Genomic DNA, 25,880 nt, shown 5'->3' on the forward strand with positions numbered 1-25,880 from the left:
TATGGGACTACACTAATAACATTAGTCCACGAAGAGTAGCACCCATTGATTACCACCCTCTGTCTTCTCCCACGTAACCATCCTTTTATCCCTTGTAGCAACTTACCCTTAATACCATTCTGCTCCAATTTGTACAATAGTCTTTCATGCGCAAGTGTCAAAAGCTTTCCTGAAATCCAAATATATGATATCAAAATTATTTTTTGCATCTAGTTCCTTTGTAACCACATCATAATATCCTATCAAATTTGTCAGACAAGACTTTCCCTTAACAAACCCATGCTGTGTCTGAATTATTGTCTAGATGATCCTGCAATGCATCTTTAACCAGTGACTCCATTATTTTACCCGGAACAGAAGTTAAACTAACTGGTCTGTAATTACTCGTGTCACAATTCGATCCCCCTTTGTGAATTGGGGATACATTTGCACATCTCTAGTCCGTGGGAACCTCCCCTGAGTCCAAGAATGCTCTCATAATTATGGCTAAGGGTTTGCTTAGTTGCTTTGCCGTCTCCTTTAATATAACTGGATAGATCCCATCCACCCCAGGTGCTTTTCTTATGTTTAACTTCAACAATTTCTCCTCCACTTTGCTCTCAGTTATTACAAAATCATTAAGTATCCTGCTACAATTTGATAACCTTCTGCCATTTTTAAACCTTAATAATTCCTCATGTGTGAATGTAGATGCAAAATACTCATTCAGTTTGTTTACTATCTGAGCAGGATCATCAACAGTGGATCCATCGATATCAAGTGGACCAATCAGATTCATCCCCTTCCTTTTAGAGTTTATATAAGTAAAGAAATTCTTGCTGTTTTTCTTAGCATCTTTTGCCAAGGATTTCTCATAATCTGCCTTCGCCTGCCTAACCTCCTTTGTCACCTGATTACAGATTAGCTTATATCTGCCATAGGCTTCTGAGTCGCTTAATTTATATGCAACCCATGCAATTTTCTTCCCTGTTACGAGTCTCATTAGTTCATTAGATAACCATTTAGGCCTAAACCTTGAACAATATTTCTTAATAGGTATGAAACTTTTAGTAGCATCCACGATTAATTCCTTGAATGCTTCCCACTTAGAATTTACTGTTGGTAACATCGTCAGTTTATCCCACTGTACAGAATTTAAAAACTTTCTGAGACCACTGTACTCACCTTTACGGAAGCAAAAACCCTTTCCTTTATTTACCCCTGATGGTAATTATATCTTTAAGTAAATCCCACATCAGTACGCTGTGATCACTGCCACCTACTGGTTCCTTTATCTGCAAATTCTTAATACACAATTGATCACTGCTGATAACCAGATCAAGAGTATTACTCTCTCTGGTTGCCTCTTGAACATGCTGCTGCAGAAAACAATCATCCAATAAATCCACAAAAGTCTGACTAGTGTGTGAGTGACCAACCCACAAGTTCCAGTCAATATCTGGGAAGTTAAATTCCCCCATTATAAGACATTCTGAATTACTGGCCCACTCTATTTCTCTGTATAATTGTTCATTGTACTCATTCGAGTCATTAGCCTATAACACACTCCTACTCTTATTTTTGCTTTCGCAGTGCTTATGTCACATTAAACTGACTCAATAGTGGACTGTTCATCTATATCAACTGGGTGCACTTCTTTCGATTTTATGTTTTTCTTAATTAACAGCATAACACCTCCTCCCTTTCTATCCTGTCTATCCTTTCTATACAAATTGTACTCCTCGAATTCCAGTTCTGCATTCCTTATATCTGTGTGACACCACGTCTCTGCTATCCCAACAAAATCTGCCTTTGATGTCTTGACCAACACTTCAAATTCATCAAATTTATTTACTATACTTCTAGCATTGGTATACATGCTCCTATTCCTAATTACCCTAACACATCCCATATACCCACCTATTTCAGGATGACTGCCATCCGTCCCTGAAACCCCCAACACCCCTCGCTCCAGGTCGCTACTTATTCTAATAGAAGTTGTGCAAGAATCACCTTCACCTCTGCCTACAGCTACTGTTAAACTATTAGTCCTTGTATCCTCCCCAAGTTATCAGTTTTCCGACAATTTTAATGTCAATAAGTATCTTCTTTCATCTTCTCAACTGTCATCCCATGCACAATCCTAAGTTCTATAGATTCTAATACCTCTCATGCTTGGGGTTATCATAAAAAAAAAAAAAAAAAGGTTATACTAGAGCAATGTAGCTTGATATGCTCCAGAAACTACTTTATGTTGAAAGTTTGTTAGTTTTATTTTAAAAAAGTATTTTGTTTAATAATTGTGATTATGGGTTTAATGTTTATTTCAGGTGAACTCTGCACTTCATGCTATAACTGAGTGTGCTGAAAATAAACAAAAGAATTTGCTTGCTCTGGCTATTGAGGCTGCTAGAGCTCGAGCTACTGTCGGGGAAATTACCGAAGCAATGGAAAAGGTAAAGATAATAAAACATCCTACCATAAAGAGGGTCATATTTAGTTAAATGATCAACTTTGGGAATGATTTCAAAAAAGAAATATTTTTAATTGGAAATTTCTGTTAAATAAATGTCATCAAACATTCTCTTAAAACATAAAAAAAGAAAAAAAAAACTTTGTGTTACATATCAAGAGGTTATACTGTGGTATAACCTTGATATGTAACACAAATTGCATCTACTACTATGTGCATGTTTCAAGAATAAATTGCCATTCAAGAGTATACATTCATAGAGTATTTTTATGTGCTTATTTTTGTTAGACAGAGGTAATGCAGCAGAGGCTGTAGGGGTATATATGTACAGAGTCATCCCAATCCAGGTGCACCATACCACACTGTTTCTTAATTATGACAGGCAGAGAAGTGCCACTCCTAAAATTGTTAGAAATTAGCTATTCTCAAGAACAGCTAATACATTATATTAAAGGACTGTGTCACACTTTGCATGATATTACTCCATCAATTCACATTGAGCAGGACTAGGGTTCCTGTTCTTGTGGTAGGTTTTGTAAGGGAATCATCTGCATCTGTTCTGTGTTATGAGCAAATGATGCAGGCCTTAATTACAGTAAGTCTTCCATTAGATCAACAGTGATAATTCTATCACTGTTGATCTATTAGGGATCTAGTGGAAGGTTGATTGCCATATTGGCAATCATTTGGAAGAGTTTGATATAATATAGGAATTGAGAGATAATAGATTTTTTGTGATAACAAATTTCTGAAGGTAATAATTGGGTGGCAAATATGTCTCCTATTTTCAAGCAATAAACTAATATATGGAAATTTTGTTATAACAGGAATAATTCCATTGGAATTAAAGAGTGTAAAAAAAAAAAAGATGAAACAAAACAGGTATTAACTGAAGGATATAGGTTAAAAGTAATTGGAGAAAAACTGTCTGGAAATGTTGTTCAAGTGTGGGAACAAACATTGAACGTTGCATTCTTTAGTATTAAATGCATTATTTTAATATGTCTGCACAATTACAGTAATCAAAAAAATTTAACACCAAGTTAATTCTTAAAATAAGTAAACTACAATACAGAAGAAACTGACACAATACCATAACGTTTTGGCTATGGTATTGCATAAGTTTCTGGTTGTGCCACAGCCTTTGAAAAAAGGAACTATGAAGGGAATGCATGTCTTTTTTATTTCTAATCTCGGAAAATCTAGGATAAGCTTTTTTTTCTGGGAACCTGATTATGTGGTATACAACAATCCCGGCGGATGGGGGTTGTTTAAGGGACACGGTTTTTTGCAATGATTCTGATTAGCTACTATAAGGTAATTACAAAGGAACTAGATGCAAAAAAAATAATTTTTACATCATGTACTTAGATTTCAGTAAAGCTTTTGATACTGTTACATCTGAATAACTGCTGTATAAGTTCTCAATGCCATATCGCATTGAGAACAAGTTACTGCTATGTATTAAAGGTTTGGTTTGTAAATGACAAAAGTGGTTAGTGCTGGGCCTCTTATTGTTTTTAATATATATTAATGAAATTGATGTCTGAGTTTGCTGATGATACAAAAGTAGGCAGAGTAGTTAATGACTGTAATCAGGGTATGCCACTTCAACAAGGTCTGGATAACTATGCTGATGGAATGAAAAATGGCAGGTGAGATTTAACAATGATAAATATAATATTGCATTTGGGTTTTAATAATCCAAAAATAACACGCCATTTGGATAGTATCAAACTAAAGATAGTTGAAATGAGATAGTATTAGCATTAGTAGAGGCATATGATGCAAGAAACCATGCTTATATGGCATTAGCCAAAGGAAAAAAAAAAAAATCCCATCTCACCCATCCATTCGCTCTGAAAGTTTGTCCAGTTCTTCCTTGATTTTATTTAAACTATGAAATTCCACAATGACAGATGGATGTTTGTTCCAGCAATTAACTACCCACTGGCTAAAGGCAAATTTCTGCACATCTAGTCTACAACTGTTTTCCCTCACTTTGAATTTATGCCCCCTCAGGTTTGTAATCTGAGCAAGAGGAAGAATCCCATCAGCATTGAGTCTGTTCAAACCATTCAAGGCCTTACACACCTCAGTCAGATCACCTCGCAGTTGCCTAGTCTCCAGATGCTGCATTTGCCGAACTTAAGCCTTTCTTGGTAACACGACTCCTTCATTCCCCTCACCAATCTTGTTGCCCTTCTCTGTACTCGTTCTAGCAACTCTACATTCTTCCTAAAATGAGGTCTCTAGACCTGTATGCAGTATGCCAGGTGTGGCCTGACTATTGCCTTATTCAAAGGGATAATCACCTCCTTTTCCCTACTAGCAGAATTCCTTTATATCATTGACAAGACCCCCATGACCTGCTCTGGCAGCTTATCTGCACTGCTCAGAAAACTTCATATCTACCTGCATAATTATCCCAATTCTCTTTCATTCTTACCACCCTGAGTGTAGTAACCACACAATTGATATGTTTCTCTGGGGGTTACTGCTACCCATGTGCAGTACTTTGTCAATGTTAAACTTCAGTTGCACTTCTCAGCCCATCTACCCAACTTTTCTAGATCCTGTTGCAGTAGTATACTGTAATTAACAACCCTGCCAACCTTTGTATCATCTGCAAACTTGGACATTAAGCCTGATATAACTGCATCAGTATCATTGATAAATATACAAAACAACAATTGGCCCAACACCCAACCCTGGGGAACTCCACTAATAACTTTAGTCCATGAAGAGCAATGTCCATTGATTATCACTCACTCACTCACTCACTCACTCACTCACTCACTCACTCACTCACTCACACTCTCTCTCTCTCTCTCTCTCTCTCTCTCTCTCTCTCTCTCTCTCATTGTAACAAATTGTCCTTAATGTCATATTGCTCCAATTTATACAATAGTCTTCCATGTGCAACAGTATTAAAAGCTTTCCTGAAATTTAAGTATATGATAACAATTATTTTTTTCATCTGGTTCCTTTGTGAACACATCATAGTATCCCAATCAAATTGGTCAGACAAGACCAATTTGATTGGATACCCCTAATAAATCCATGCTGTGTTTGAATTATTACTGCAGTCTTATTTAGATGATCCTGCAATGCCTCTTTAACCAGTGACTCCGTTATCTTCCACGGAGCAGAAGTTAAACTAACAGGTCTGTAATTACTCGTGTCACCTTTGATCCCCTTTGTGAATTAGGGATACATTTGTACGCCTCCCATCCTTGGTCAGACAAGACCAATTTGATTGGATACCTCTAATAAATCCATGCTGTGTTTGAATTATTACTGCAGTCTTATTTAGATGATCCTGCAATGCCTCTTTAACCAGTGACTCCGTTATCTTCCACGGAGCAGAAGTTAAACTAACAGGTCTGTAATTACTCGTGTCACCTTTGATCCCCTTTGTGAATTAGGGATACATTTGTACGCCTCCCATCCTTGGACTCAGGGGAGGCCCCCAAGGACTGGAGGTGTGCAAATGTATCCTAAGGATTTTCTTACTTCCTCTGCCACCTCTGTTAATATAACTGGATAGATCCCATCTATCCCAAGTGGGTGCCTTTCTTGTTCAACTTTAACAATTTTTCCTCCACTTTGCCCTCAAGTTACAAAATCATTTAGCTCCCTATTAGAGTTTAATAAGCTTCTGTCCTCCACTTCCCTACAGAATTCCTTGTGTTTGAATGTAGATGCAAAATACTCGTTCAGTTTGTCAGCTATCTGAACCGGATCATTAACAGTCGACCTGTCGATATCAAGTGGACCAGGGGGTAATTATACAAATGAAATTCTCTGGGCAGTGCAGATAGGCTGCTAGAGCAGTAGGGACAAAGAGGTGATTATAAGACAGTGACTAGGCTGCATTTTTGCATACAAGTGTGAAAAGATTATAGATCTGTCTCAAAAGGAAACTTTTCTGACAGAAAATTATGCTTCCTAGAAACTAGGCACCTGCAAGATGACCTGATTGAAGTGTTTAAGGCTTTAAATGAGTTGAGTAAACTAAATGCTATAGGCATTCTTACACTCTCTCAGGTGGCACATGCAACGTGACAAACTTAAATTGGAAAAGGATGTTGCAGGATAGATGTGAGAAAATTTACTTTCAGAGTAACTGATTATTAGAATAAACTTCTGTGTGGTATCGTGGAAGTAGGTACTTCTTTAATACTGTGTTGTTTTTGAAGATATGAAGACAAATGATTCTTATTGGCATTACACTTGAATTTCTGTAAATTGTAAATTTTGGGAAATACGTGTGAAGGAAGGTTATTCCAAAAAATAGAAGTAGAAACGATAAAAAAGGGAAGTTAGTTCTGTGAGTTTGGAGTTGCACAGTGAAAGGATGTTGACTATTTGAAACACATGTTTGGTTTGGAGAGTGATGGAATTACAGATATCAGTTCAGAAGAATAGAGGCGCCTCCGTAGCCAGGTGGGAAGGAGCAGCAGTGCATAGCACATGCTTCTTGATTAGACCAGGGTTCGAGCCCGTCACCACCAAATACGGAGGATGTGGAAAGGTCAGGGAATGACTACCGCATATCCCAGAGCAATATGGCCTTAGTTGCTAATGCTCCTAAAACCAAATAATTAACTAACTCAGAAGAATAGTGTCCATGGAAATATTTGTAGAAAAGGCATGCAACAGAAACTAAACATTTGTGTGATAGAGAGAGTTTAAGAGACATCATTAATTAACTTGACTGCCCTGTTTGGATAAGAGTCTAGAAGCTTGAGAGAGATTTTGAGGTCACCAACTCAGATGTGGGAATAGCTTTTTTTGATAGAGTTAATTTTAAATTTATAGAGTCAGTGGTGTTTAAAAGAAAAGTAATACTAAGAGAAAAAGAGAAAAACAGCCTTTTTAATGAAGCAATATTTGTGATGTGCTTATGCCAAAAGCAACTAAAGAACAGAGTAATCCCTGGTAAAGATATGATTTAAATATAAAATTAATATATATAAATAAACAGATAATAAATTTATTATCTTGTTTTATTATTTTTTTATCAGTTTACGAACAACATGGATCCAGCCTCACAGGCTCTTCAAGCAGAACTGACACAGATAATCCTACCAGCCAAGCCATCTTCAGCTATGTAAAATATCAACATATCCAAAAACATTTCACTCAGATGATCCATTCATGTTACTGCCATAAATTGTAAAATTTATTCTTCTTCAGCATGAAGAACACCGCTTTCACTTTCAATTTGATTCCTCTCAGACAGCTACCAGTAATTTGGACACTAATTTTTGTTAACAATTACCGCAAATGTGATAACCACATGGATCTCAGCATGGTCTGTATTCACATAGCCCTTTATGACACTGTGTTATTTCAAATAATGTATTTTTAACTTGGGTCATGTTCTTGAATTTGCATGAAATAACAAAGTTTCCTCTTATTTAATTGTTTTTGATTTGTTTTGAAGTGTTTTTGAGTATTTGCCACTAATGAAGTAAATAAGGAATATTAAAGTTTATGAAACATCTGATTTAGTAATATAACTTTAATTTTAATGCAGTTATTCCTGGCATGTTTTCTGTAATTCTGCATAGTCTCCATCATACATGTCTAAATTACCATATAACTTGCTGGTAATAAACTTGCATTAAATCAACATGTAGTGTGGGAAGTGCTTTTTTCATCCTTTATTTGATTTCACTATGTAATGCCTTTCAAAAATCACATAAGATGGAATATCTACTATTTAATCAAATGATTAAATTTTAGATATGCTAGGTACCCAATAAAGTTGTTTAATTTCTTTTTCTAAGTGTGATCTTGACAGAGACTTCTTCCCAAACTCAAGCTTACAAACTGTAATGGACTCCTGGTGAAGTGTGATTAGTTCTAACATTCTGGATAATTGTTGATTATTTTATAACTCTGCATGGCTGATGTTGTTAAACCATTACTTTTTTCCCAAGTCCTTTAGTAAATTTTAATATATGGCTGCAATGCTTTTAATATAATTTCCACTTTAGCCATCCTTTAATTATTCAAATTTCCTATCAATACGATTCTCAGCTAGAAAATCATTGCATTCGATGCCAAAACTTCTGTAATTTTAATTTCCTTTCCATATTGTATTGTCAGTAAATTCCAGTGAAATAGACACATTATTATCCTAGTAGTTTCACAGGACACTCCACTCAAAGTTGATTCAGTAGCTGACTTAAAGTAGAGATGGAGTATACTTTATTGAAGTATGTGTGTTCCATCAAATGAATAATTATTCATTATTCCATATCGTGTAGCTATAAGAAAATTTCATTCCATAATCCTTGAATAGTCTCTTCAGTATAAATGCTGAAGTGATTATGCAAGACTATTTGACAAACCTCGTATTATATATTCCCTTTTGTCATACCTATATTTTCATAACATTACATCACAAGTCCGGAGTAGGCCTTCAATTTATTTTCTTTTAATCTTGTTATCTCCAGCTGGATAACAGTCAGCATAATTGTACCTATTTATATTGCATTTAATTTCTTTAAAATTGCATTTCTTCTTTAAAATGCAATTTTAAAGAAGGTAAAATTTAAGAGTATGAGAAATGAATTAGTTTTTAATATTTATAAATTTTTATGATTTTTTTTTTTTTTTTTTTAGATATTTGGAAGACATGTAGCTGCTGACAGAATAGTATCAGGAGCATATAAGTCTGAATATGGGAATACTGATGAGCTGGAGATGGTCTGTGAGAAAGTTGCAGTAGGTATCATTTTTAAAATAAAAAAACACTGATATTTTATTTAAGTAACTAATATTCAAATAAATATTTTATTTAATATTTGATGATTCCAAAGCTATTCAATATAAGTAATTGGGTAAAATTTTGAGCATGTTACATGTGGCACATTGATAAGATTACAGTGCACTGTACCTAGATCTTAGTTCCCTTATGTAATACTTTGGGGTGCTGTATCCAATCTTCATTCTCATAAATTTGCAGACTAAATCTGACCAAAAAACTGTATACAAGAAGAGGGTAATCAGTGATTTAAAATCATTAACATTATTAAAATCACTAACTCTTTGAGGAAACTGCCTCTCTTTCTACACTCAAAAGAATTAGAGCCAGCAAGATGCTGTTAGTGACATTCTTGATACTGTATGTAGTACACCATTTAAATGGTGTTCTCCTTAACTAAGTTTGAAATTTTTACCTTTTCTTATTGACATATGTGTATAATATTTACATTTATACATGTATAATTGAAGCATTTATTTATTTAGATAAATTATATTAACATTATGAAAATAGTCTGAAGGACTATAAGGATGAATACCCTGTGTATAGAGATTAAAAAATTAAAAACTAATTTATTTTATCTTACATTTTAGGTATATTTCCTTACATTCTCCATTGACAGCAAGAATAACCTTGAAGTAGCATTTTCTCAGTCACTTAATAAAAATTTATCAGTATTGGCTCATACATTTATATATTTAAAGCCTTTCTTGTTAGTTTCTTTCTTTTACTCTTCCCATATAGTTACATGGGAACAGTCTATATTTCTGCAATGGTTTATAATTGATTTCTTTGGTTTCCTACAAGATTCCTAGTAGCACTTAGCTACACATGTAAATTTCACTTCTTACCTTAAAATATATTTGTGGCTAACGCTGTAATTGGTCCATTCAGAAATACCTTAAGAGGTTTTATTGTAATATATACTTTTTATAACAAAAATAAAAAATTTTCTTACAGAAATTCAGAGAAGCTGAAGGTAGAGCACCTCGTATATTGGTAGCTAAAATGGGGCAGGATGGACATGACAGAGGTGCAAAAGTAATTGCTACAGGATTTGCTGACATGGGATTTGATGTAGATATTGGCCCTTTATTTCAAGTAAGTTAAATAGGCTAAACTATGAAACTATTACTGATAAGGTCAAAATTTTATGTTAAACATACAAATTTTATTATTAAATGTTAAACATACAAATATTGTCAATAACATCAAGACTGCTGGGAGTCATCATGGAACAAGTGGGCTTAGTTATCCTAACACATGGGCTGTGTTAGGATAACTAAGAGTAAGAACAGGTGCATGTATACTTGCATGTACACCAATGCTAGGTAAATAAATTTGGGAAAATAAGTTTAGTAAATAAATTTGATGAATTTGAGGTGCTGGTCAAGACATCATTACTTTAGGCAGATATTGTTGGGATATCAGAGACGTGGTGTCACACAGATATAGGGAATGCAGAATTGGAATTTGGAGAGTGCAATGTGTATAGAAAGGATAGACAGGATAGGAAGGAAGGAGGTGTTATGTTGTTAGTTAAGAAACACACAACATCTAAGGAAGTGCATCCAGCTGACATGGGTGGACAGTGCAATGTTGAGTCAGTTTGGCACATAAGCACAGGAAAGCAAAATTGAGAGTAGGAGTGTGTTATAGGCTTAATGACTCTGATGAGTACAATGAACAACTGTACAGAGAAATAAAGTGGGCCAGTAAATCAGATTGTCTTATAATGGGGAATTTTAATTTCCCAGATATTGACTGGATCTTGTGGGTTGATCATTCGCAGATCAACCTAGCAAAGTTTTTGTGTATTTCTTGAATTATTGTTTTCTACAGCAGCATGTTTGAGAGGCAACTAGACAGTAATATTCTTGATCTGATTATCAGTAATGATCCTTCATGCATTAAGAATCTGCAGATAAAGTAACCGGTAGGTGACAGTAATCACTGTGCTGATGTGGGATTTACTTAAAAATGTAAGTACCATCAGAGGTAAAGGGAAAGGTTTTTGCTTTCATAAAGGTGACTACAGTGATCTCAGAGATTTTTTAAATTCCAACAGTGGGCCCAACTAATAATGTTACCAACAGCAAATTCTAAATGAGAAGCATTCAAGGAATTAATCGTGGAAGCTACTGGACCTTTCATACCAACTAAGAAATACTGTTCAAGGTTTAGGCCCAAATGGATGTCAGATGAACTAATGAGACTCATGGCAGAGAAGAAAAATGCATGGGATACATCTCAATCATCAGGAGACACAGAAGACTATGATAGATATAGGTTAAGTCTGTAATCAAGCCACAAAGGAGGTTAGGCAAGCTAAGGCAGATTATGAGAAATCTTTGGCAAAGAATGCAAAGAAAAACAGCAAAGACTTCTTTACTTATGTACACTCTAGAATGAATCAGATTGGTCCACTTGATATCAATGGTTCGATTGTTGATGATCCTGCTTGTTCAGTTTGTAAGCTACTAACAAACTGAATAAGAATTTTGCATCTACATTCACAGTTTAATTTGGTACCCTGGGCTAAAGTTTAATTTGGTACCCCTGGGCTAATGGAATAAAGGATTCCATTCCTACAAGAATAATTTCACTGACATGATCTGAGCAAATGTTAACATCAGAAGTTTTGAAACAGTAATCCGACCATGGAAAAGAAGAAAACAAATCTCGCAGGTCATCCCATTTTGCATTCTTATAATGCCAAACAACATGAGGTTGGGAATAGCCATGAGATAAAGGCTCCATTGGAGAAGAGACAATCACCAAGTTGTGATCTGAGGTGCCTAAAGGACCACTCACTTCAACCGTGTACTTAGAAGGGTTGTTTGTGAGAAAAAGATCAAGTGTGTTGGCTGTATGGTTAGGAATGTCTGGTATTCTTGTAGGTAAATGAACATTCTATTCAATGTCATTAGTAATTCCAAAAACCTGAGCATCTCAACCAGAAGGGTCTGTGTGACTTGAAAACAGAAGCCAGCTGGAGTTGTGAACATTAAAATCACCAAGGAAAATTATCTCATTGTTAGGAAAGTTGGACTGGAGAAAGTCAAGTTGCAAAGAGAGGAAGTCAAAGAACTCCAAGTGATTAATGGAGTTGGGAGAACAGTAGAAACAGCAGATGAATTTGACACAATGAGGTAGAGAGATTTTAAACCAGAGAAGATCAGAAAGAGGAGATTCCAAATTACCAAGTCTCTGACAGGGAATATCGGAATGGTCATATACACAAGTACCACCTCTGAGGTGAAAGGAATCATATAGCGAATAATTTGGATAACTGAGATGAGCAGTAGTTGAATCAACCGATAACTGAGATTCTGTCAGAAAAAGCACATTGGGTTTGGCAGACTAAGTGGAAATGGACATCATTGAGATTAGAAATGAGACCACGTATATTTGTAAAATGAACTAGAAAGTGTTTAGGAGGTTTAGATCTTTTCACAGATAAGTTTGCTCTATTAGTTTGACAATTCATGGTGTATTCAGTAGTAAGAAAAAGTGGGGGGGGGGACATGCTGTATGAAGTAATGAAATTTTTGGATATGGTGAACACATGGTAAGAATATACTCACATCCTTAATATAACGTGGCCTCAACAATGCCCCCGCATTCACACTACTTGGACTTCCTCCAAGTAGTGTGTTTGTCATTATCTGGCAGAGTAGAGGTAGCAAGATTATAAATTATATGCTAGCTGATCTGGAAGCCTCCTAGAGGGTTACCAATAGGTTCAGTCCAGTGTACTAACTAGCGACCGGCCTGTGAACACCATTTTAGAGCTGTACCCTCAAAATGTAGGGAACATTGGATCTCTCCATGATGTCCATCATAACCTCAAAAGTCATCAGTCATACTGCATCATGATAGAGATGGGGAAGAGTTGACCGGAACTTAGCTCTGAAGACTAAACATGGGTTCCACCACTTCAAGCCTCCAATAATGAAAGTGGTGGTATTGCACTGGTTGATGAGAATCATCTATCACCTAGTATTGCCTGGTAACACAAAGGGGCAGCATTCCCTCCATGTGGTGTGGGTGCCACACCTTGACCCCTGCTTACGTTGGTTCTCACCTGGGTGGTCATGCATAGTGTGCTTGTGCATGGAAGTTATATCCAGGATTACCAACAGTCCCACCATCGTGGAGGTGCAAGCAGAGGATTTTGCTGTCACAGACCGTCCGGACTTCACTGAAATTGGGTCCACTTGACTTGAATGTCACTCGGATATCAGTTCCATCAGCGTTTTAGACTCCCGGGTAGCAAGTACAGCTTGTCTGGCATATCTGAGAGAATGTCTGTGACAACCTCAAGAACCTGATTTGGTAAGAATTTGGTAATTTGGTAGAATTTAAATCATTTTAGTGATCTATTTAAGAGATTTAAATTGATTTTAATTAGGTTTTTTTTCCCCAAATAACTATTTGCTTTTAGGATAACCATTTGGACAGCTCTTCAGTTGCATATTGACTAAATCTTAAGAACCTGTACTGAGTAATTTCTGACTATTGACTTTTAGCCTTTGCCTACAAGGCCTTGATACAAGCCGTTTTCTTTCTTTCTTTCTTTTTTATCCACTCAATCTTTGCAAAATATCTCAGTAGTCTTCCTTTCTGTCAAATTTTTATTACTTTTGGCATCACAACACAGTAACTATCATATTATGTATGCTGCTTATTGAATTATATGCAGTAAAATAAGACAATAATATCTCTACTTGATATCATCTGGTCCCAATGATCACCAATACTTGTTTTTTTTTTTTTTTTAGATGGAGTCTTCGAGAAAAGATGTGCAACCCATTGAATACTGTGATATTAATATATTGACTATAGAAAACATAGCTAAATGAAGAAAACTCTTTCTACCTTTTGACTGTATTGTCATATAAGATTTTTTTTTTTTTTTTTTTTTTTTTCTTGATGTTACGTATTGCATTAATCAGTATTGTGAATCCCTTATTTCCCCACTCAAAGTTACTGCTCCTTTATTTTATCATTTTAAATGGTTCACTTAACAATATTATAACTTTTAAGATTACTATCTCAGGGTTTTCGGCAATTAGATATTTATTTCCAATATTGTAAACACACAAACATAGACACTGTTTTCAGTTACCATCTCTTCCCCCCCCTTGGCGCCTCCGTAGCCAGGTGGGAAGGAGCAGCAGTGCGTAGCACACGCTTCTTGATTAGACCGGGGTTCGAGCCCGTCACCACCAAATACGGAGGATGCGGAAAGGTCAGGGAATGACCACCGCACCGGAGCAATATGGCCTTAGTTGCTAATGCTCCTAAAAACCAAATAACAATCTTCCCCCCCCCCCCAGAGCCACTGACTAGGGAAGTCAGTTCTAGCTTTCCCTCCCCAAACAGGACCAACCTTCCATGTTATCCCAGTATTTGGGAAAAATCTTTCTGAAGATTACCATGAAGAATGATATTCCAAGTTTCTTTCAGAAAGCCCTAAAACTGAAGAAAATCTTTAGAACAGCTTCCCCACCCCTCCCCTTCACACAAGAGGTATAATCTATTAGGTTGTATATGAAAGTAACTATGCATCAGACAATCCTACTAAAAATTATTGACAGGATTAGTTAATATGCCAGGAATACTAGTCTAGGGAACATGAGATCTAGTGAATTATGAATATGTATTGAGTTTTTATGCTTTTTACTTATATTTTGAGGGCCATGTCATAAATGAGAGCCACAACATCATCCTGAAGACACAACATACTTACAGTTGAATCCCAATCTTTGAAGATCTGAATTTATATAAGCTTTTTAATGTGTGGTCCAATCAATACAACCACTTCAGCAGAAACTTGGCGGTGGGTGGAGAGATGTCACCTAATGATTTCTTTTTTGAAGACATTCATCCCGAAGAGGAATTTCTCTTCAAAAAAGAAATTATTGGCTGCTCAGATCTATGGTCAACTTATATGTGGAGGTGATGTAAGAATAGTCTCATGTAGACATGTATTATACCTTATATAGGGCAGATCCCAAATGCTAATTCATTTGCAGTGGATACACTGTGGTGATATAGCAACTCTGCAGAAAAGCAGAAATGTCTGCAGTGCTATATTTATGCTGTGCATGTGTTGTTATGTTGTTTAGTTGTTTCCGGCCACTTTGCTACCAGGAAGATACATCCTGATACCCATCTACACCACAAGGAGGTGGGCCACAACTGAGCATACGTGCAGCAAACCTTGAGCCTCACGTAACAAGTATTCAAACCATTCATAAAAATGAGCAAATAAAAAAAATAGTAATAAAGTAATAAAAATACTAAAAATAAAATTTAAAAAATAATAAAATAAAATAAAGAATTGCGAGCAAACTACCAAAAACAAGAAGAAAATAGAAGAAAAGATGAAAATAAAATAAAATTTTAAAAACTCCTGCGCCAGTGCAAGGCCTATCTTACCCCTGAGCAAACAAGGCAATTGCCTAGGGCTGTAAAATCATGGGGCCCAAGTCCCCTTGAATTATAAAATAAAATTTTTTATTTACAATTCAAAAAAACACAAAATTTTACCATAGTGCCCTCTTCCACTGTGAAAACCTTAAAACTACGGATAAGGAGACACCAACTGTTCTTCCTTGGTGATTATGGCTGCACAATTTTGCTTTAGCCATCGGTGAATCAACTGGAGTCTAGATAAGTGCACGAACCGAGTTATTACTACTTGTGTGTGAATGCTTGTATACACTAGTGGTATTATCAGACTTTAGCCCAGGGGTATCACCTTTTTCCTACCCACGGCCCCAAAATAATACATGACAGTCATATGCGACCCCATATATTTGCCTTTGAATGCACCATTGGTGCCATGACTTCACAAAATGGCACCAAAACCTATCAATTTATCATTATTATTATTAATCCAAAAAACATTCAATGTCGTTTCATAATAAACATTTTTATGGCGTCCCCAAAAATACTTTTTCCTAGAGCCCACATATTCTCGAGTTAGGCCCTGCACTAATGCAAGGCTGGTGCCAGCAAGGGCACACAATAGAGAAAAAAATGTAAAAGAACACAATAGAGAAAAGAAAAAAAGGAGGAGGAAAATTAAAAAGTAAGGAAGTAAACATTTGATAGATGGACAAAAGGAAAAGACATGAATTAAAAAGGGATAGAGGACCAGCCTGAGGCCAGCAGGAGATAGAAGACAGGAAAACAGTGATCCTTCATCATTGTCAAATACTATTAAGAACTGTTCAAGTCAAAGGTGGTGGTGAAGATGGTTACTTGAGCTAAAGATGGTGGAGTGATGATGGTAGTGGTGGTATTATGAAATGGAGATTATGGCCTGGACTGAAAGTGGAGACAGAATAGGAGTAGTACCAGGAACTGAAGCACTAGTGTTGGGTTGTCCACATCTGGTGAAGGCTTTATGTGCAAAATCTTGTAGAAGATTAAATTTTTCTTTGGAGTCCAAGAAAGATGAATCATTGAAAAAATGGTTGGCACATGGCAGACAAAGGCTGATGAAGATCCAAGTAATATGGACAGGTGAAAAGAACATGTTGCCAGTCTTCTGGGCTGCCACTGTTACAGAGGAAAGAATGAGGCAGATTAAACACAGCAAGTTTAGTGCGAAGGAAATCATGGCCAGTTTGGAGTATGGAGACTTGGACAGACTTAACCATTTTAGAAAAGTCTTTTGTAAGGCAAAGGACACATATGGAATAAACTTTCTTGTGACCTTACCTTTGGAAGATGTCCAATCTTGCCAGAGTTGGACTAGGTGGGTCTAGCAATGAGTCTTTTTGGTTTTAGAATTACAATGGATATTGAGTTATGCCTAAAAATTCAATAGAAATGGCATATCTAATTGCTTATTCAGGTTTTTGCTAAGATAATAGCAAAAACTTTAATAAGCAATTTGGAAGTCCAAAGGCAGGCAATCATTTAAAACCTGTAGCACAACTGCCGAGAAGAATAGTCTCACTCAGATCTTCAAGAGAGACATTTATGAACTTTGGAATTGGTTCTGCAGTCTGTTACAATACTGCAGGTCATGTGATTCAGCAGAAATTTGGGCCTTTAATTTGTCCCCTAAATAATTGGCCCATGTAATTACCACTTAGAAGAGGAGAAGTGAGGGTTATGTTGGTGGAAATCATGCATCCATTTGACACTTTGTTCATGTATTAAGAGAGATGAACAGAAGTGTTAACTGGCCGTTGGTATAGGCAAACACAAACAAATGTTTTATGTTTTTGACTGAGTCCTACCAGTGGGTTGTCATGCACTACTACATCTACGGCTTTCAGATAAGTAATGCCTTTCATTACCGTTGAAATGATGTGCATCATCATGCAGTTTTGACACTTAGAGTGGCATTCATGGTGGCCTAGTTTTTTTTTTTTTTTTTAGGAGCATTGGCAACTAAGGCCATATTGCTCCGGGGATATGCAGTGGTCATTCCCTGACCTTTCCGCATCCTCCGTATTTGGTGGTCACGGGCTCGAACCCCCGGTCTAATCAAGAAGCGTGTGCTATGCACTGCTGCTCCTGCCCACCTGGCTACGGAGGCACCCTGGCCTAGTTGGCACGATACATCTCTGTCTGCTACTTGTTTGGAGAGGTTGAGTTTGATTCTTGTCAGTGATTGGAATAATTTAAAAAGATTTCTTCATTCAAGGCTGCTGCTGTTAGCCAATCTGAGATGGTGAGAGTAGGGTTTTCCTTTTGAGCTATTCTGAGTTTTTCAGTCCTCAAAACATAAATTGACTGTGAACACATACTTTTACAGACAAAAATATACATGCACTGATATGAGCCACAAGCTTTGATCTGTTAAAAAAAAAAAAAACTGCAGGTCATATTCAACTACCTGGCCACTTTGACTCTACTTTGTCCTGCTTACATTCTTCATATTACTTTCCACCTTAAGTGAACCATCTGTGATTAAGTGTCATTGTGATGTTTTCACAACAATGGCTATGTTAAAATCAATAGTGTGAGCAATAAAAGCAAAATACAGAGGTTCTGCAAACAGGCTGCTTTTATCTGGTTTATTCCATTTAGGTTGTACACAAGTTTATTTATGGAGATCAGCCAGAGAAAGACATAAATGACAAATATTTGATATTTGGCTCTCTTTTTATTTGTGTTTAAAGATGTATACATGATTCTGTTTTTGTTCATTATCTTTTGAGCTCACTGTATATAAGAATACTATATATTTATGAGTATTTCCTAAATGTTTTCAGACACCTGAAGAGGTAGCACAGCAAGCAGTAGATGCAGATGTGCATATTGTTGGAGTGAGTAGTCAAGCAGCAGCACACAGAACTCTTGTGCCAATGTTAGTTGAAGCTCTCAAAAATCTTGATAGGCAGTAAGTATATCCAGTTCTCATCTTTGTTTTTTTGTGCCTTTGGGAATACATTAAACATGCATTTTATATTAAAACATATAACTTCTGAATTTTTTAATACAGTTTTCAATAACAGAATCTAGCCCATGCCTTATTTCTGTTTTTTAAATACTTTTCTGAGTCCATTAAAAGTTTAAAATTATTACCTTTCTTGTCAGCAGACGGAGAGTAGCATCTACCTAAAGAAATAAAAGTAAGGTATGGACCCTGTATTTGGTCCATACCTTACTTTTACTTACTCTTACTTTACTTTAAAGTATAAGTAAATTTGTATTTACTTATACTTTTTAGATAAAGTAAATCTTAATAAAGGATTTTTAATTATTTATTTTTCATGTCGTATTTTTATTTCATGTTGTTATATTGTTGTATTTCATGTTGATTATAGTGGTATTAAAATTTGTATTTACTTATACTTTTTAGATAAAGTAAATCTTAATAAGGGATTTTGTTCTAGAACACTTATTATTGTTACTAGAACTTAACTTCTCTATACTTAATTTTTGGATTTTATAAGTATTGTATTTTTATTTTATAAAAAAAAACTGTTTTAATTTTTATATTCCACTGTTTAGAGATTTTATGACAAATAACATCCCTATTAAATACAGTACAATCATGATATTCTACACTTCATCATACCATAGTTTCAGATATAATACCAGTGTGACCATGTCCCTGAAGAAGAATATAAAAAAAAAAAAAAAAAAATGCAATTTGTGGCAAACACACAAATTTCACAAGAGACACTGACAACAGCAAACTCCATACCTCATGGAGGGGAGAAAATTAGCTAATCCTCTGGTGTCGAAATGTGGATCATTGAGCTACTGTATTCCCTTGTGGGGAATATTCTTCAGTTTGATCAATAAATTTTTATAAATGACAAGATTTATCCCGAAATAATTACTGTAAATGTAAAAGTAAAAATTTTGAATTCCTCCCCCCCCCCCATACTGAGGTTCTGGTATCATTTGTTACTAGAACACTTATTATTGTTACTAGAACTTAACTTCTCTATACTTAATTTTCGGATTTTATAAGTATTGTATTTTTATTTTATAAAAAAAACTGTTTTAATTTTTATATTCCACTGTTTGGTTGGTTGAGTTGATTATAGTGGTATTAAAATTTGTATTTACTTATACTTGTTAGATAAAGTAAATCTTAATAAAGGATTTTTAATTATTTATTTTTCATATTTTTCCTTGTTAATAATTAAAAATTATTAATTTTTAATTAAAAATTCAAATAATTAAAAATTCGTAGCTTGTTTTCATTTCCTTTCTCAGGGATAAAAAATTTTTTTACCTTTTGTGATTTCTTGTGTACAATTACCATCAATATATATTTTTTTTTATTGCATCTCTAATTGATTTGAGGAAAGACAGGTGAAACATAATATATTTAATAGGAATATGTAATGATCTAAAAACAAGCACTTTTATTATAAGCAGTTTCATTTAGGCACATGTATGTGTTTATGGGCGGGTGGGCTAATTTTCATATTTCACAATGTTCTCTCTCTCTCTCTCTCTCTCTGCTAACTCTGTAAGATTGCCAAGTGGGAGAGATTATTATTATTAGCCATACGAAATAATCAAGTGGGAGAGATTATTATTATTAGCCATACGAAATAATAAAAATAAATAGTACCATTAAAAATCTACATTCTTTATTTACCCTAAATGCCAAGGTTCATCAAAAACTACTTTTTTGTGCTAAGAACCCAAAATCCAGGAACACTTTGGTCCCAAGCTTTCTGGATAAGGGGCTCTGGAAGTAGTTTGCTAAATGAGGTGAAGTGTCTATAACTCAGTTTCTGCACAAATATAGACATAAAGAGTAAAAGTTAACATCATCCTCCAGTTAAAACACCAGAAAGAACTGCAACAATAAATTTTCTAATGTAATAGAGCCCTTAAAGCTCCACAAGAAAATTATTAGCAACAACAAATGTTAGTTGAACAAATGGCAGGAGAATCTTGCAAACTATATTCTATGATCTACTGTCAAAATGCGTTAAACAACTTTGAAGGCAATCAACATTTCATTAATCACTCTTTGTGTCCAATGAGGCTCATCTCAATGAATGCCTAAGTAAGCAAACAGAATTGCCATGTGTAAACCAAAAAATCCTCAGATATTCAGAAAAGACAAGTCCATCAAAACCACCTTACTGTTTGGTACAGTATTGTGTGCCATGCTGTGTTGTGCCTTGCTGTGGTCTGCTAGTGTTATATCTGCAGAATGAATTGGCAGTCATTTTTTTAGAACATAGTGACATTGTAATAGTCAAAGCAATGTTACTGAAACAAACCACTTGGAAGTTCTTTTTTAACCCCAACTTCACAGAAAAGGAGTTCTACGAGGATCTAAAAACATGGATAAACATGTCGTGTGACAAGGAATGTAATGAACTTAATGTGGCAAAAATTTTAATGAAGGGCTGAATTCCATGGGATCCAATTCCCTTTCCAGCCACTGACCTGATTTGACTGTACCACTATGCGGGTTATGTTCAAGTGTACACATACAAAAGCAAACAATGCAGAAGAGAGGAAAGAAAGAATCTGACTTATAATCAATGGAATTAGCAAAGAAACAGATATAATACCTTTATAATGTAATAAATGCTCTTGTATGATATAATGTAATAAATGCTCTTGTATGATACAGAATTATATTTTGTTTGGATTAATATCACACTTCGCGAGAATGCCATTTTCCACAAACAGCTTTACAGTTTAGCCAAACATATGACACCAAATAAATATAAACTCTATTTTATTTTATTTTACAACAACTTTATCTTTAATTTTATTTTAATCTCAATTTGTAACATAATTGAATAAAGCTACATTTACTGAATGACAGAATAACTTTATTAATTATGACACTGTTTAGAGAGTAGATGCTTACATCATTCCCCTTTAAAATACACTTCTACACACACACATGCTTGTATCATTGACTGTACCACCGCTGGAATATTTCTGGAAGTCATCATTCAGAGTCATCCACAATTGGTGCATCATTTTGGAAATGATGTCATCAGTCTTCTGAAATCGCTCCTGCTTTCTTCAATAAATGTATCAAGACTGGTCAAGATATGAACATTGCATATCACAATTGGCTCACATTCAAATCTCCAGGTTTATTTTCTGCCCACACTAAAGCTTGCAACAATTGTGTAAAGCAGTCATTAATAAGTCCAAACTAGATTTTGTACAGGCAAAGAGTAGAAAACTTACTTCTTGTTCCGAATGGTAGTTGTGCATTCTGGTCTCTTGCCAAAGCTGTTGACTGCAACTTTTGCCCATCTCTACTCCACCCCTTTTAAAACCTGATGGTTCTATTGCCACCTCAGCTAAAGATAAAGCCAACCTGCTAGCATCCTAATTTACTTCTAACTCATGTATCGATTTTGGCAAACCACCTTCTACCATTCCATTCAGTGTCTCCTGTGGTTGTCCATTAAAAGGGTGTCAGTAGAATTTTGGATTGTCTTGATGCTAAGAAAGTGCCAGGTCCTGATGGTATTTCTCCACTTGTTCTCAAAACCTGTGCTCCTGAGCTTACTCCTAGTCTTTGTTTTTTTTTTTTCACTTTCTTATTTTACTGGTGTTGTTTTTCCTTCTGCTTGGAAATTTGCTCATATCAAGCCAGCTCCTGAATTATCTCAAAGCCTTACATATGATCATTGATTGTCAGTATGGATTCTGCCACTTTCAATCCACTGATATATTGACTTATGTTACCCATCTGTGAATAAGTGCAGTTGATAAGTTTGATTAAACTCAAGCGTTTCTCTTGACATTTCATAGGCTTTTGATTGTGTGTGGCATGACCTTCTAAATAAGCTTCCATCTTATTGTTTGCTAACTGTTTTTTGTAATTGGATTTCCAGTTTTTTTTTTTTCTGACCGCTCACTGTGGGTAATGTTAAGCAGCTCTCTCTCTCTCTCTCTCTCTCTCTCTCTCTCTCTCTCTCTCTCTCTCTCTCTCTCTCTCTCTCTCTCTCTCTCTCTCTACACTAATGCTGGTGTTCACCAAAGTTCAGTTCTTTCCCTGACTCTTTTTCTCCTGAATATTAATGACCTTTTTCCATTGACTGGAAATCCTATCCATAGATTTTCTGATATTACATTGCATTCCACCTTCCTTGCCCTGCACAAACAGCTTCAACTTCTCATATATCAACTACCAGTTACCTAAATGTTGATTTCCAGGTAATTCTCCAGTGGGGCAGAAATAACATAGTTAATTTCAGTCCTAAAACTCAGTCTGTCTTATATCTCACAAAAAGGATTCTTCTGCTCCTATGCTTATTTTTTGGACAAGATCACATATCTTTATTAGGGATTACCTTGACTTATAATCTCTCTTGGCATAAGCATCACAGATGTTGAGTCTTCTGCATCTAAAAAACTGAGTTTTCTCTTTTGTTCTTGGCCTTCCTTTTCTTCTAAACAGCTACTCACTCAGTAAAAATTTCAAATCCACCCTAACATGGAATATTCCCACACCTGGGGTGGTCCTCCAAAACCTCTCTCAGGCTTCTAGACTTCATTCAAAAGAGGGCAGTCAGGTTAATTAATAATCTGTCTTTTGCAAAGTCTCACCACTCTGTCTCATAGACACATAGTATGAGACACAATGTCTTATAGTTTTTCCTGCTACATGCCTTTTCTATAGGGACTTTCATGGGCACTGTTCTCCTGAATTGTCTTCTGTAATTCCTCATTTCTCTTCCAAACCAATCTGAATGTGTGCTGCAATCAGTCAGCATCCATTTACTGTCCAACTTCAAACTCACAGAACCGACTTTTTTTCTTCCTCATTTATCCCATTGACTGCAGTTTTCTGGAACAACCTTCTTCACATGGATTTTCTGAAAATTGCAACCTACAGAAATTAGAATCTAATGTCTACAAGTATCTTCTGTCTTCTAACCTTCATCTCACACATAGTACTAAGTACTATAGGTTGTAATAAAAAAAATAAAAAAAATTGGACAAATTTCTACGTTTTTACACATACACACATGCCTCACAAACACTTACACAGATCAACCTTGCAGTGCATGGTGATAAATCAGAGAATAGGCTGGTTGCAGTTATATAAAAATATTTATACTCATAAAAGCCTAAGATGGATACTGTACATACTCATACATAAATGTTGGCGCTACAAATTCTACCTACCATTTTTACCATTTGAATGTGATATGTGATAGTGAAATTGTTAGTCACAGAACCTTTTGATTAAGTCTTGCATGTATTTATATTTAAGAAAATAAAAATATCGTGTTCAGGCTCATCTTTTCCTGGTGTGAATTGCTCTGTCACCCATCATGTCATCATGATTTTTTGGGTTATCTCTTAATTAAGGACCTTCTATATGTTCTTCAAACGAACTTTCACGTTTTGGAAGATGTATCCCACACTAAAGATATTGTGCTCATATATGATTGTTTTCTTTGTTTCCTGAGAGGATTCTACTGTCAACTTGTAGTGTTTTCTTTGTATAGTTAAAAGAAAAGGAAAGTTCAAAAATAAGTTCTCTTCAATTGGCACATGCTTTTATCCTAGCTTCCTGCTTCTTCTGCTTTGTCTTGAAGGGACTGATGGGAAAAGACTTGGAAAAAGATTTCCTCAGTGATAATTGTTTCTGAGACTTCCTGCTGTATTTAAACCTGTATAGTTAATTGGCACCCTTAATTAGGGTCAGTTGAAATTAATATTATTTCATGACAATGGTCTCCTTTTCAAGATGATGGTTCCATGAAGATGTGGATCTTTTGAACCTGACTGTTGACAGAGATGATAGTTTAACTCTCCTTATCTTTTTTTTTTTTTTTCCTACTTTAGTCTTACTTTTGTCTCCTAACTTTCTGGTGGATCCATCTGTTTGATCCACCTCTGTACTATAATTATATCCTTCCCTCATCAGACCCCTTCCTTATCCTACTATAAATTGTATTTAATTTTCTTCTCCTGTGCCTTCCTGGGACTTTGTTAATAGATGTTAATAGATCCTGGCTGCCTTCACGTGGCCGGGATGATGAACGGGGAGTGGGATGCGGTGACCAGGTGCTAAGAGGCAGGTGCCGGATGATAACACAACAGAACATATCATTACACTTAAACACACTACATACAAATGGCTGGCTTTGGTGCAAGCTTCTTCACAAGATGTACACAGCGGCTAATGGGAGGAAACCCTGGGGTCCACCACAACAACACATGAAATCCCTGAAAAACAAATCCCCTGTAGTTATATATGTAAATTAATGGTATAGTTGAATTTTTCACATAATTAGACAAATAATAATAGTAATTAGCCAGTGTATTGCTAGGATACTGTTCATTTAATTCAGCATTTTTAAAAATTGCCAACCTGTCAAAATATTGAATAAACATCTTTACTTGCTTTTCACTATATTAAGGAATAAAATCTTGTGGAAGTGTAGAATAATAAACATTATGTAAACTTGTTGAAAAAAAGTAATTTGAAAAAATAGTATTTTGTTCTTTGAAGAGATAAAAATTTCTGAAAATAATAAATGAAAATCATATAAGAAAGATGACTCATATCTACATCTCTAATGAGACAAATTATTCACTTTAATTAATATCTGAAGAAATAAAGTACATACAACTTTGAAATTAAAAGTACTTAAGTTAGCTTGGAGGGGAACAGGTATCCTGTGTGTTATCAGACACTCAGTCTAAAACACTGATGGATCCAATATCTTTCTATTACAGAAGATTTAGGAGAAGTCCGATTGGCCTTCCTCCCTAAAATCCACTCATGCACACCTTCTCGATGGTAAGCCCTGTTACGTCACTTAGGTGGCAACGAACATGTAGAGTGGTTCTCTTCAAGACGCCTGGTCAGCATGAAGAGGAAAAGACCAAACCCTCCAGTATATGACAGCACGACAAAACAAATTTCTCAGTCCCCAGCAGCTTTCACTCCCCCTCTTATGGCAGCGAGAGGATCAAAGTGGAAGCAGAGGGTGCTAAGAATCTCTGGGTACGACCAGGCTGCCATGTACGGAAACTGAACTTGGCCTGTTACAACATAAGATCACTCATCGGTGAAGACAGGATATTAGAGCTGGAAAAGGAATAAGAAAATGTGAATTGGAATATCATCAGTTTGGCTGAAACAAGAAGAAGAAATAAATCACTTATAAGTTTATCAAGTGGAAAACTGCCGTACACCAA

At 35.6% G+C, this 25,880-nt stretch overlaps 1 protein-coding gene across 1 annotated transcript in view; it reads left to right on the forward strand.

The window, feature by feature from the left end:
- Window positions 1–25,880, forward strand: part of LOC150079334 (methylmalonyl-CoA mutase, mitochondrial-like) — a 253,034-nt gene that overhangs the window by 212,476 nt on the left and 14,678 nt on the right. The window contains exons 13-16 of the mRNA XM_090383601.1: window positions 2,310–2,435; window positions 9,092–9,193; window positions 10,194–10,334; window positions 18,479–18,606. Of these exons, the coding sequence (XP_090239727.1) occupies window positions 2,310–2,435; window positions 9,092–9,193; window positions 10,194–10,334; window positions 18,479–18,606 (497 nt within the window). The remainder of the gene's footprint in view (window positions 1–2,309; window positions 2,436–9,091; window positions 9,194–10,193; window positions 10,335–18,478; window positions 18,607–25,880) is intronic.

This window comes from Mastigoproctus giganteus, chromosome 10 (assembly GCF_048544385.1).
Source record: "Mastigoproctus giganteus isolate SK-2022 chromosome 10, ASM4854438v1, whole genome shotgun sequence".
Lineage (NCBI taxonomy): Eukaryota > Metazoa > Arthropoda > Arachnida > Uropygi > Thelyphonidae > Mastigoproctus > Mastigoproctus giganteus.